The sequence below is a fragment of the Pelophylax lessonae genome, assembly GCF_965119305.1.
Source record: "Pelophylax lessonae genome assembly, chromosome: 4".
Lineage (NCBI taxonomy): Eukaryota > Metazoa > Chordata > Amphibia > Anura > Ranidae > Pelophylax > Pelophylax lessonae.
The window spans coordinates 178,956,926-178,968,929 of record NC_138771.1 but is presented as its reverse complement, the minus strand read 5'-3'; the positions used below and the strand labels follow the sequence as shown (position 1 = coordinate 178,968,929).

At 43.5% G+C, this 12,004-nt stretch overlaps 1 protein-coding gene across 1 annotated transcript in view; it reads right to left on the bottom strand.

The window, feature by feature from the left end:
* Positions 1-12,004, bottom strand: part of SUV39H2 (SUV39H2 histone lysine methyltransferase) — a 49,104-nt gene that overhangs the window by 16,358 nt on the left and 20,742 nt on the right. The window contains exon 3 of the mRNA XM_082253209.1: positions 6,130-6,801. Coding sequence (XP_082109335.1) covers positions 6,130-6,801 — 672 coding nt within the window. The remainder of the gene's footprint in view (positions 1-6,129; positions 6,802-12,004) is intronic.

The following is a 12,004-nucleotide window of genomic DNA, read 5'->3' as shown; positions in this document are numbered from 1 at the left end:
ACCTGAATTTGCAGGGTGTTCGTCCCACCAAACACCCTGCAATTCTGCACCCTGATTGGGCAAAGCTTTGCTCAATCAGAGCTCAGTGTAAGCTGGTTAAGGAGCTGAGCCGGGAAGCTCGCTGCAGCGTCCTTAACCAATTCAATACCGGGCACTTTCACCCCCTTCCTGCCAAGGCCAAATTTTCAGCTTTTAGCGCAGTTGCATTTTGAATGACAATTGCGCAGTCATGCAACACTGTACCTAAACCAAATTTATGTCATTTTTTCCCCACAAATAGAGCTTTCTCTTGGTGATATTTGATCACCTGTGCAATTTTTATTTTTTGCGCTTTAAAAAAAAAAGCGCGACAATTTAAAAAAAAAAAAAAAAAAAAAAAACACACGTTTTTTACATTCTGCTATATGACATTCTCAAAAAAAAAAAGTTTAAAAATCTGTTAACATTTTAGGCCAATTTGTTTTCTGCTACATATATTTGGTAAAAAAAAAAAAAAAAAAAAAAAAAAAAAAAGAAAGAAAAAAATCGCAATAAGCGTATTTTGATTGGTTTGCGCAAAAAGTTATTGCATCTACTAACTACGGGAAAGATGTGTCATTTTTTTTTTTTTTTTTTTACAAGTAATGGCGGTGATCTGCCATTTTTTGCGGGACTGCAACATTGCGGTGGACAGTTCGGACCCCTAACTGACATTTGACCCTTTTGGGGGTACCAGTGACATTACTACAGTAATCAGTGCTAAAAGTATGCACTGTTACCGTAATAATGACACTGGCAGGGAAGGGGTTAACACTGTTGGTGATCAAGGGGTTAAATGTGAGCCTAGGGGAGTGGGGGGGGGGGGGGTTGGGCTTGTGAAATGATCACAGAGACATGCGATCCTGGGAGAAGGATGGTCGGCTGTGTTTACAACAGCCAACCGTACTCTCTCCGTGGGGAGAGATCGCGGGTGTCAGGCAGCAATCGAAGCCGCCTGACACACGCGCCAGCTTCCCAGCCGACGAGCGGGGGCAGGAGCGTGCCGGCGGCGGCGCACCTTCGTCCCCTAGACTCCCTAGAGCGAGCACCGTACGGCGGTTGCCTGGGAGCGGCTGCCTGCCTGCGGCGGGCGGTCGTTAACCAGTTAAAAGACCAAGCTGTCCATAAAAAGTAGTATTTGGTCGGTCTGTCTGTCTGTCTGTCTGTCTGTCTGTCTGTCTGTCTGTCTGTCTGTCTGTCTGTCTGTCTGTCTGTCTGTCTGTCTGTCTGTCTGTCTGTCTGTCTGTCTGTCTGTCTGTCTGTCTGTCTGTCTGTCTGTCTGTCTGTCTGTCTGTCTGTCTGTCTGTCTGTCTGTCTGTCTGTCTGTCTGTCTGTCTGTCTGTCTGTCTGTCTGTCTGTCAGACAGACAGACAGACAGACAGACAGACAGACAGACAGACAGACAGACAGACAGACAGACAGACAGACAGTCTGTCTGTCTGTCTGTCTGTCTGTCTGTCTGTCTGTCTGTCTGTCTGTCTGTCTGTCTGTCTGTCTGTCTGTCTGTCTGTCTGTCTGTCTGTCTGTCTGTCTGTCTGTCTGTCTGTCTGTCTGTCTGTCTGTCTGTCTGTCTGTCTGTCTGTCTGTCTGTCTGTCTGTCTGTCTGTCTGTCTGTCTGTCTGTCTGTCTGTCTGTCTGTCTGTCTGTCTGTCTGTCAGACAGACAGACAGACAGACAGACAGACAGTCTGTCTGTCTGTCTGTCTGTCTGTCTGTCTGTCTGTCTGTCTGTCTGTCTGTCTGTCTGTCTGTCTGTCTGTCTGTCTGTCTGTCTGTCTGTCTGTCTGTCTGTCTGTCTGTCTGTCTGTCTGTCTGTCTGTCTGTCTGTCTGTCTGTCTGTCTGTCTGTCTGTCTGTCTGTCTGTCTGTCTGTCTGTCTGTCTGTCTGTCTGTCTGTCTGTCTGTCTGTCTGTCTGTCTGTCTGTCTGTCTGTCTGTCTGTCTGTCTGTCTGTCTGTCTGTCTGTCTGTCTGTCTGTCTGTCTGTCTGTCTGTCTGTCTGTCTGTCTGTCTGTCTGTCTGTCTGTCTGTCTGTCTGTCTGTCTGTCTGTCTGTCTGTCTGTCTGTCTGTCTGTCTGTCTGTCTGTCTGTCTGTCTGTCTGTCTGTCTGTCTGTCTGTCTGTCTGTCTGTCTGTCTGTCTGTCTGTCTGTCTGTCTGTCTGTCTGTCTGTCTGTCTGTCTGTCTGTCTGTCTGTCTGTCTGTCTGTCTGTCTGTCTGTCTGTCTGTCTGTCTGTCTGTCTGTCTGTCTGTCTGTCTGTCTGTCTGTCTGTCTGTCTGTCTGTCTGTCTGTCTGTCTGTCTGTCTGTCTGTCTGTCTGTCTGTCTGTCTGTCTGTCTGTCTGTCTGTCTGTCTGTCTGTCTGTCTGTCTGTCTGTCTGTCTGTCTGTCTGTCTGTCTGTCTGTCTGTCTGTCTGTCTGTCTGTCTGTCTGTCTGTCTGTCTGTCTGTCTGTCTGTCTGTCTGTCTGTCTGTCTGTCTGTCTGTCTGTCTGTCTGTCTGTCTGTCTGTCTGTCTGTCTGTCTGTCTGTCTGTCTGTCTGTCTGTCTGTCTGTCTGTCTGTCTGTCTGTCTGTCTGTCTGTCTGTCTGTCTGTCTGTCTGTCTGTCTGTCTGTCTGTCTGTCTGTCTGTCTGTCTGTCTGTCTGTCTGTCTGTCTGTCTGTCTGTCTGTCTGTCTGTCTGTCTGTCTGTCTGTCTGTCTGTCTGTCTGTCTGTCTGTCTGTCTGTCTGTCTGTCTGTCTGTCTGTCTGTCTGTCTGTCTGTCTGTCTGTCTGTCTGTCTGTCTGTCTGTCTGTCTGTCTGTCTGTCTGTCTGTCTGTCTGTCTGTCTGTCTGTCTGTCTGTCTGTCTGTCTGTCTGTCTGTCTGTCTGTCTGTCTGTCTGTCTGTCTGTCTGTCTGTCTGTCTGTCTGTCTGTCTGTCTGTCTGTCTGTCTGTCTGTCTGTCTGTCTGTCTGTCTGTCTGTCTGTCTGTCTGTCTGTCTGTCTGTCTGTCTGTCTGTCTGTCTGTCTGTCTGTCTGTCTGTCTGTCTGTCTGTCTGTCTGTCTGTCTGTCTGTCTGTCTGTCTGTCTGTCTGTCTGTCTGTCTGTCTGTCTGTCTGTCTGTCTGTCTGTCTGTCTGTCTGTCTGTCTGTCTGTCTGTCTGTCTGTCTGTCTGTCTGTCTGTCTGTCTGTCTGTCTGTCTGTCTGTCTGTCTGTCTGTCTGTCTGTCTGTCTGTCTGTCTGTCTGTCTGTCTGTCTGTCTGTCTGTCTGTCTGTCTGTCTGTCTGTCTGTCTGTCTGTCTGTCTGTCTGTCTGTCTGTCTGTCTGTCTGTCTGTCTGTCTGTCTGTCTGTCTGTCTGTCTGTCTGTCTGTCTGTCTGTCTGTCTGTCTGTCTGTCTGTCTGTCTGTCTGTCTGTCTGTCTGTCTGTCTGTCTGTCTGTCTGTCTGTCTGTCTGTCTGTCTGTCTGTCTGTCTGTCTGTCTGTCTGTCTGTCTGTCTGTCTGTCTGTCTGTCTATCTATCTATCTATCTATCTATCTATCTATCTATCTATCTATCTATCTATCTATCTATCTATCTATCTATCTATCTATCTATCTATCTATCTATCTATCTATCTATCTATCTATCTATCTATCTATCTATCTATCTATCTATCTATCTATCTATCTATCTATCTATCTATCTATCTATCTATCTATCTATCTATCTATCTATCTATCTATCTATCTATCTATCTATCTATCTATCTATCTATCTATCTATCTATCTATCTATCTATCTATCTATCTATCTATCTATCTATCTATCTATCTATCTATCTATCTATCTATCTATCTATCTATCTATCTATCTATCTATCTATCTATCTATCTATCTATCTATCTATCTATCTATCTATCTATCTATCTATCTATCTATCTATCTATCTATCTATCTATCTATCTATCTATCTATCTATCTATCTATCTATCTATCTATCTATCTATCTATCTATCTATCTATCTATCTATCTATCTATCTATCTATCTATCTATCTATCTATCTATCTATCTATCTATCTATCTATCTATCTATCTATCTATCTATCTATCTATCTATCTATCTATCTATCTATCTATCTATCTATCTATCTATCTATCTATCTATCTATCTATCTATCTATCTATCTATCTATCTATCTATCTATCTATCTATCTATCTATCTATCTATCTATCTATCTATCTATCTATCTATCTATCTATCTATCTATCTATCTATCTATCTATCTATCTATCTATCTATCTATCTATCTATCTATCTATCTATCTATCTATCTATCTATCTATCTATCTATCTATCTATCTATCTATCTATCTATCTATCTATCTATCTATCTATCTATCTATCTATCTATCTATCTATCTATCTATCTATCTATCTATCTATCTATCTATCTATCTATCTATCTATCTATCTATCTATCTATCTATCTATCTATCTATCTATCTATCTATCTATCTATCTATCTATCTATCTATCTATCTATCTATCTATCTATCTATCTATCTATCTATCTATCTATCTATCTATCTATCTATCTATCTATCTATCTATCTATCTATCTATCTATCTATCTATCTATCTATCTATCTATCTATCTATCTATCTATCTATCTATCTATCTATCTATCTATCTATCTATCTATATATATATATAAAAAGTGCTTTATATACCCGATTTCAGTGTATTGCTCTGCAATCACATGACCAGCCGGCCCCCTCTCTCTCCTGAGTGACGTCAGTGCGAGAATCTCAGCCCCGCCTGCTGCAGCTGTTGGGTAGGAAGAGGAGAGAGCCAGCTGGTCACGTGATCATATATACAGAATTTTTTTTTTTTTAACATAACACATAAGATAGAGGCACACAGGCTTAGGAAACAAAGTCATGCAAGTGACTTAACAACCACTTTAATGTTGACAATGTAAGTGTTGTGTTAAATGGTTGTTAGCTGGAGTACAGCTTCAATTTGTTAATTAAGTCCATCTAAATAAAACAAGTCCAAGGCTGGCCATAGACAATTCGAATTGAGGTTTGAACCATGTGTGGGCAGGCTAAATGTACCAAGTTGATTATCAACTTGGGTATAACCAGCCTTCCGGATTCATTTGCGATTATACCTAGTGATTGCTATAGCCGCTAGCAATAATCACTATCTTCTCCTGGTGGGGATGGCTTCCCCCACCCGCCAACCCCCCAGGAGCAGACAATAGCTCAACAAGAGGGATTCCCATCAGCGCTGTCTGTGGTGATTGGGAAAACACACAAATTTCTGCAACCTGGGTCTGCAAGAAATACATTTTTGCCATCTATGGCCTGCCTAACACTGCGCTCTCCTCAGGCTGACAAAGCTGCTGTCCAAAGACGTCTGCTTTATTACATTATCCAGAATACAGTCACTCTAATACAGGAAGTGTGTACCAAGTAAAACAGAAGGGGGGGGGGGGGGGGAGCCCAACCACATCTAAGGATTGGTAAGCTGCAATATTTAGCATTTTTGTGTTAGAGTTTAATACTGCTCAAAAAAAAAAAAACATGTTGCAAAAAACACAATCGCAAAAAACTTTTTCCCTTTCAGTTCTTTACTTTCAAAATCTAGGAGTACCCAGATATGTGGCAACAAACCAAGTAATCCACTCACCTTTTCAGTGGAAAACTGCACAGAATCAGAGTAACTTATAAACCGTGCACAATTAAAGTGCCACTAAAGGCAAATTGTTTTTTAGCTTTGGATAGAGTAAAGTGAGACTATAACTCTGGTCAGGTTGTCATTGCTGTCTGTGCTCTCCTTAGGGAGATTCAGCCACTCTGTTTACTATTATCATCAAAAGTGAGAGTAAATGAAAACCCCAAATTGACATCAAAACAGGATTAGAAGGGAAATCTTCCCATGGGGACCCCAATTCTGGTGACCCTCGTTACACCCTAGGATTCCCTCAATTTAGGGATTTCTTCTCACTTCCTGTTATCACTATGCAACAGGAAGTGAAGCAAAATGTATCCAAAATGAAAAAAAATAAATAATGTTTACACAAAAATGTTTATACAAAATATATACCAAATTTGGCTGTATTTACAGAAACAATGACATATTTACATACCTCACCAACATATTCCATAACAAAGCTGTGCTTCTTGATTTTCTGGAGCGTTTTAACCCCCCAGCCACGTCCATCGTCTGTCCTAAAGATGCACAAAGAGTAAGGGGGTCCTTTCTGTACCACTCGGTTTGGACAATCTGGACCACATTTACATCTAGAGTTGCATTCATAAATAGGGCGTCCAGGTTGAATCCTAATTTGTTTGTGCTCATTGTAAGCAAAGACAACCCCTGCCTCTATAGGGCAACATATACCTGTAAAGCAGTCTGTGCATTCACAGCCAACAATGGCTTCACCCAAGGTAATAACTCCAGGAGTGGTCTTGTAATCATTAATGTAAAAGAAGTCTCTGGGAGGCCCTTCAAGGTCTACATTGTTTTCTACATACAGCATTCCATCATGAGATTTTTTCCTGTTCAATTCCTCCTCCCAACGCTTCAGTGCAATTCGTTGTTTAGCTTTCTTCACTAAAAAGTCAGCAGCAGAGTGGCCCACAGATTTAATGTGGTTTTTTAGCTTCTTTAATTTACCAGCATCAAGTTTGGATAAATACAAGTAAAGGTCATTGTAAAACTGCTCTAAAAGTGCCGGGCACTTGAGGTTTTCTGCAGGCTCCCATGTATTATACAACTCTGGCCATCCTTTCCACTTCACAAGAAAGTATTCTGCACCCTTAAAATAAATGCACAAAAAGAATTTTAATATGACAGAAAGCATTTTTTTTTAATTCACACCATAAAAAATTAAAGTGTAAAAAGACAAAACTTTTTTTTTTTTTTACATTTTAGACACAGAGTGGGGATCGATTAGAACACCTTTTATGTTCTTGTTATTTGTGCCCCTGATACAGAGATTCACCCTCTCTATTTGTCCTGTTTACCATGAACACTGAAAGTAGAGTAAATCCCAAATTGGGTTGTCCCCAGAAAAGTAATAAAGGGGAAATCTTCCAATGGGGACACTAGTTTTGGGGGTCCCCAAGAGATTGCCATAATGTACAGGGATTTCCTCTTACTTCCGTTTTTTTTGCTACAGGACAGGAGGTGACGGTAAATCTCCCCAATGGGATACAGATGGCAAAAAATAAAAAACGTTAAACCCTTTCATATTCTATCCAAACTGAAATAAAAAAAATAGCCTCTAGTTCTACTTTAATAAGGCACATGGCAGTATTACAACTTTGCATGAAAACATTCTACTTCTAAAGCTACCTTGTGTGAACGTCTAGACAAAGATGTGCAGCATGTACGTGTTTAACCTCATTAGACATGTAATAAATAAATATAATTTTTCCTTCAACTTACCTGTAAAATCCTTTTCTTGGAGTACATCACAGGACACAGAGCCAGTATTAATGACTGACTATCTGGGTTATAAGCTACCTTTAGATGAATGGACACTGGCAACTAATAGAAAGGAAGTTCCTCCCATATTACCCCTCCCATACAGGAAGAACCTCAGTTTTTGAAGCAATGAAGATCCCAGAAAGAGGGGGGGGGGCTAACTCTGTGTCCTGTGATGTACTCCAAGAAAAAAAGATTTTATAGGTAAGTTAAAAAGGAAAAACCTTATTTTCTTTATCGTACATCACGGGACACAGAGCCGGTAATAATGACTGACTATCTGGGATGTCCTAAAGCAATGCCCTTGAATGGAGGGGACACAGTAACCCCAAAATTGGCCCTGGGCAAAAAAAAAGAGCGTATACTGCTGCCTGAAGCTTGCTACTTTCAAATTGAGTCCCTTTTCGGGCTCTCACATCCACTTGGTAAAATTTTGTGAATGTATAAACTGAAGACCAGGTAGCAGCTTTGCAAATCTGAGCCATAGACACCTGATGATGCACTGTCCATGAAGCACTTGGAACCTTCCTGGCAGAATGAGCTTTTAACCTCAAGAGAATGCAACAATTTCTCCTCCGTAGTCTGAGGACTTGGAAAAATGGAAGGTAGAACATTATCTTGGTTTAGATGAAAACCAGAAACTACCTTAGGCAAAAATGCCGAATGAGGGCGTAAAGACCACTCACTCTGTCCTGATGAAGGATCAAAAATGGCTCTTTGCAGGAAAGAGCCGCCAATTCCGACACCCTTCTAGCCGAGGTTATGGCAACCAAAAAGACAAGTTTCCTTATCAAGAGAACCAAAGGAAAAAATGCCTGATAGGCTCAAGGGGTTGCCTCTGTAACACAGAGAGCAAAAGATTTAAGTCCCAAGGACATAAGGGTGGCTTGACTGGCCGAACCGTGCAAAATCACACCTTGCAAAAAAGCATGCACCAAGGAGTGGGTTGCCAATGGTTTCTGAAAGAAAATAGACAAGGCGGAGATCTGCCCCTTATTGGTTCCTAATACCAGCTTCAAGTCCACTCCTATTCGAAGAAAAGAAAATTCTTCCAATGACATACTTACTAGGACACCATCTCTTGGATTCACACCAAGAAATGTAGGATCTCCAGACCCTATAATAGATTCTCCTAGAGACAGGTTTTCTGGCATTTATCAATGTAGCCAGAGCTGGACCAGAGACTCGATCTCTTAAGATTCTGGTCTCAATAGCCAAACCGCCAACGCCAGCAACCGCAAAGTAGGGTGGAATATGTGACCTTGGGAGAGCAGGTCTGGATGATATGGAAGCAACCATGGCTCCTATATTGCTAATTTCACGATTTATGCATACCAAGGCCTCCTGGGCCAAGCTGGAAGCCACTAGGATTACCGGCTTCCCCTCCACCTGAATTCTGCTCAAAAGACGTGGCAAAAGCTGAACCGGAGGGAACGCATAGGTTAGGTTGAACCAAAACCAAGGAATCACTAATGCATCCACCCTGAATGCGATCAGATCCCAGGTTCTGGAAACAAACCTGTCGAGCTTGTTGTTGAGTCTGGACGCCAATAGATCTATGCCAGGAGTACCCCAACGCTGGCAGATCAGCTGAAAGACCTCGGGATGCAAGGACCACTCCCCTGGAAATAACTGCTAGCGACTTGGAAAGTCTGCCTGCCAGTTGTCCACCCCCCGGGATGAAAACCGCTGACAGACATGGAACATGTCTCTCTGCCCAAGACAGGATATGGTTCACCTCCTTCTGCACTGACGGAATCCGGACACCCCTGACTGGGTATCTCTGCCAGTAACCTGCTTCCTAAGCTCTGGAACACGGGATCCGTGATTCTGGCTATAGTTACCCCAAGAACTCGACAGTACAAGTTTTGGAGTGAAACCAGAATGAACTGTTTATTGACCAACTTTCAGACTTAAATATACACTTTGAGAATAAAACATGATTTAATTATACAGATCCACCCACCACATCACACAATGGTTTCTATACGATCCCCAATACACATTAGGCCCCTTTCACACAGGCGGACCGTTCAGATCCGCCTGTCCGTTTTTTTGGCGGATCTGAACGGTCCCCCCATGCATTCCTATGGGGCATCGGATGGCAGCGGAGACATGTCCGCTGACATCCGACCCGTCAAATCTGGACGGATGGAAACCCTATTTTCCATCCGTCCAGCGGATCGGATCGGATGAGAACGGACCGACGGTCCGTTCCCATCCGATTTCCCCCATAGAGATGCATGGGGAACTGACAGCTGTGTCTCCGCACACAGCGCAGAGACACAGCTGTCCTCCTGCTGCTCAGCGGGGGATCGGCAGCTCGATCCCCCGCTGAGAAAAACTGAATCCGTCCGACGGACGGATAGTGTGAAAGGGGCCTTACTCTGTGTAATGAAATCCCCTAGCAGACAGACAGGTGGGCTCATTAGCAAACTTAACAATAGGTGAATGGAAAAGCTGTCTTAGACCCCATTTTAGACAAAAGCACTTCAATGATTAGACATGTTGTCTCTCCTGGTTCCTGGACGCCCAAATTAGGAGCTGCACTTCCTGTGCCCGACAGTCTAAAGAAATAAGATAGATCTCCATATTTCCTGAGAGATATGGTTAATGCATATTATTGTCCCATTTGAAGTAGTCCAACCATATTCTCAGTGTTCACCACCCTCTTGGTCACCCTGCATCCATAATAGACGCAGGGTGATTTAAACATAAGAGAGCCTCATAAGGCTGGGCATGGTGCCCCCCAACCTCTCTAAAGGAATTTGGAGTCCACAACCCCCGTGCTCAAAGTGACTCCTGTCACATGCACTGATTAGCTTCTAGTTCTCCCCTAATGGTTGATATAAAATCCACCAGAGTCACGATGTCGGACTGAATCATGACAGGACACCCCCACAGCCTGGTCTTCCAAGAAACCAGTGCCAAACCGGCTGCTCGGACCTCCAAGGAGGTTGATCAGTAAAACCTTTTCTACCTGAGACCACCTTCCCTGGATAGAGATTCCCTCCAGCCCCCCCCCCCCCCCCAGGCTGGCGTCTGTGGTTACTACCTTCCAGATCACAGGCAGAAAAGATTTCCCCTTGCTTAGGTTGCCAAGGACCAGCCACCAGGTCAGATCCTGTCTAACCCTTAGGGAAAGAAACATGGGGAATCCAGAGTTTTTTGTTCCAAGCGGACAAAATACTGTTCTGGAACAGTCTGGGGTGGAATTGCACATAAGGGACTCCTTCAAATGAGGACACCCTCTAGCCCGGCAGTCTCAAGCACAGCGGTATAGAGGGACATTTTCTCCTTTACCAACCGCACCAGACTCCTCAGGGTCAAACCTTTTTGATGGCAGAAAAAAAATCTTTGCCTGAGCAGTATCGAGAATCAGACCCAAATATTCTGAACAGGCCTCAAGGCTGACTTTTCTAAGTTTACAATCCAACCCAGATTTTCCAGGAAGTGGACGGTCCGGGAAACATTCTGTTTCAGACCTGGTCCTGACCGAATCTTGATCAGCAGGTCGTCTAGTTAACCCATTACTGAGATGCCTCGAGACCTTAGAAGAGCCAACACCAGGGCCAAGATTTTTGTAAACACCCGGGAGGCTGTGGCCAGACCGAACGGCAGAGAAAAACTGAAAATTGGACTGCCCTACTGCAAAACGCAGAAACCTGACGGAGCCTGGAAATTGGTACATGGGAGGTATGCATCCTTGATATCTTTGGAGGCCAGAAAATCTCCTCTTCCTAGAGAGAGGCTACCACAGAGTAGATTGATTCCATGTGAAAAGACCAAATATCAGATATTGGTTCAGAGCTTTGAGATCTAGAATGGGTCTTTCCTCGCCATTTGGTGCACTGTAAAAGGATTGGAGTTAAAACCTGTGAACCTTTCGCTGATTGGAACCTCCACAATCACGCCCTGTACCCACAAATGTTCCAGGGCCTGGAACAAGGACTTCATTTTTACTGGGCAAACAGTAGGGATGCACTGAAATGAAAATTCTGGGCCGAAACAGAAACCGATAATTTAGGATGCACTTTACCGAAAATAACTTTTTTCCCCCAAATGATTTTGAAATGGTAGGCAAGGTTAATTACCAATGGTATTTGTTTAATGCAGCATGAGGGGGTTAATGTATTAGCGACCGGCCAGTGGCAGTTAATTAACCCCTTTGTGCTGCATTAGTGGCACCAGTGTCAGTGTTTGCACTTATGCAGAACAAAGGGGTTAATTAACTGCCACCGGTCAGTCACTAATGCATCAGTGGCAATACATTAACCCCCTCATGCTGCATAACACAAATACCACTGGTAATTATCCTCGCCCCACCCCCCCAAAGAGTTAATGATGGCAATCTGCTTACTTGGGGGAGAAAAAAAAAAGAGAGAGAAAGAGAAGAGAGAGAGAGAGAAGAGAGAGAGAGAGAGAGAGAGAGAGAGAGAGAGAAAGAGAGAGAGAGAGAGAGAAAGAGAGAGAGAGAGAAAGAGAGAGAGAGAGAGAGAAAGAGAGAGAGAGAGAAGAGAGAGAGAGAGAAA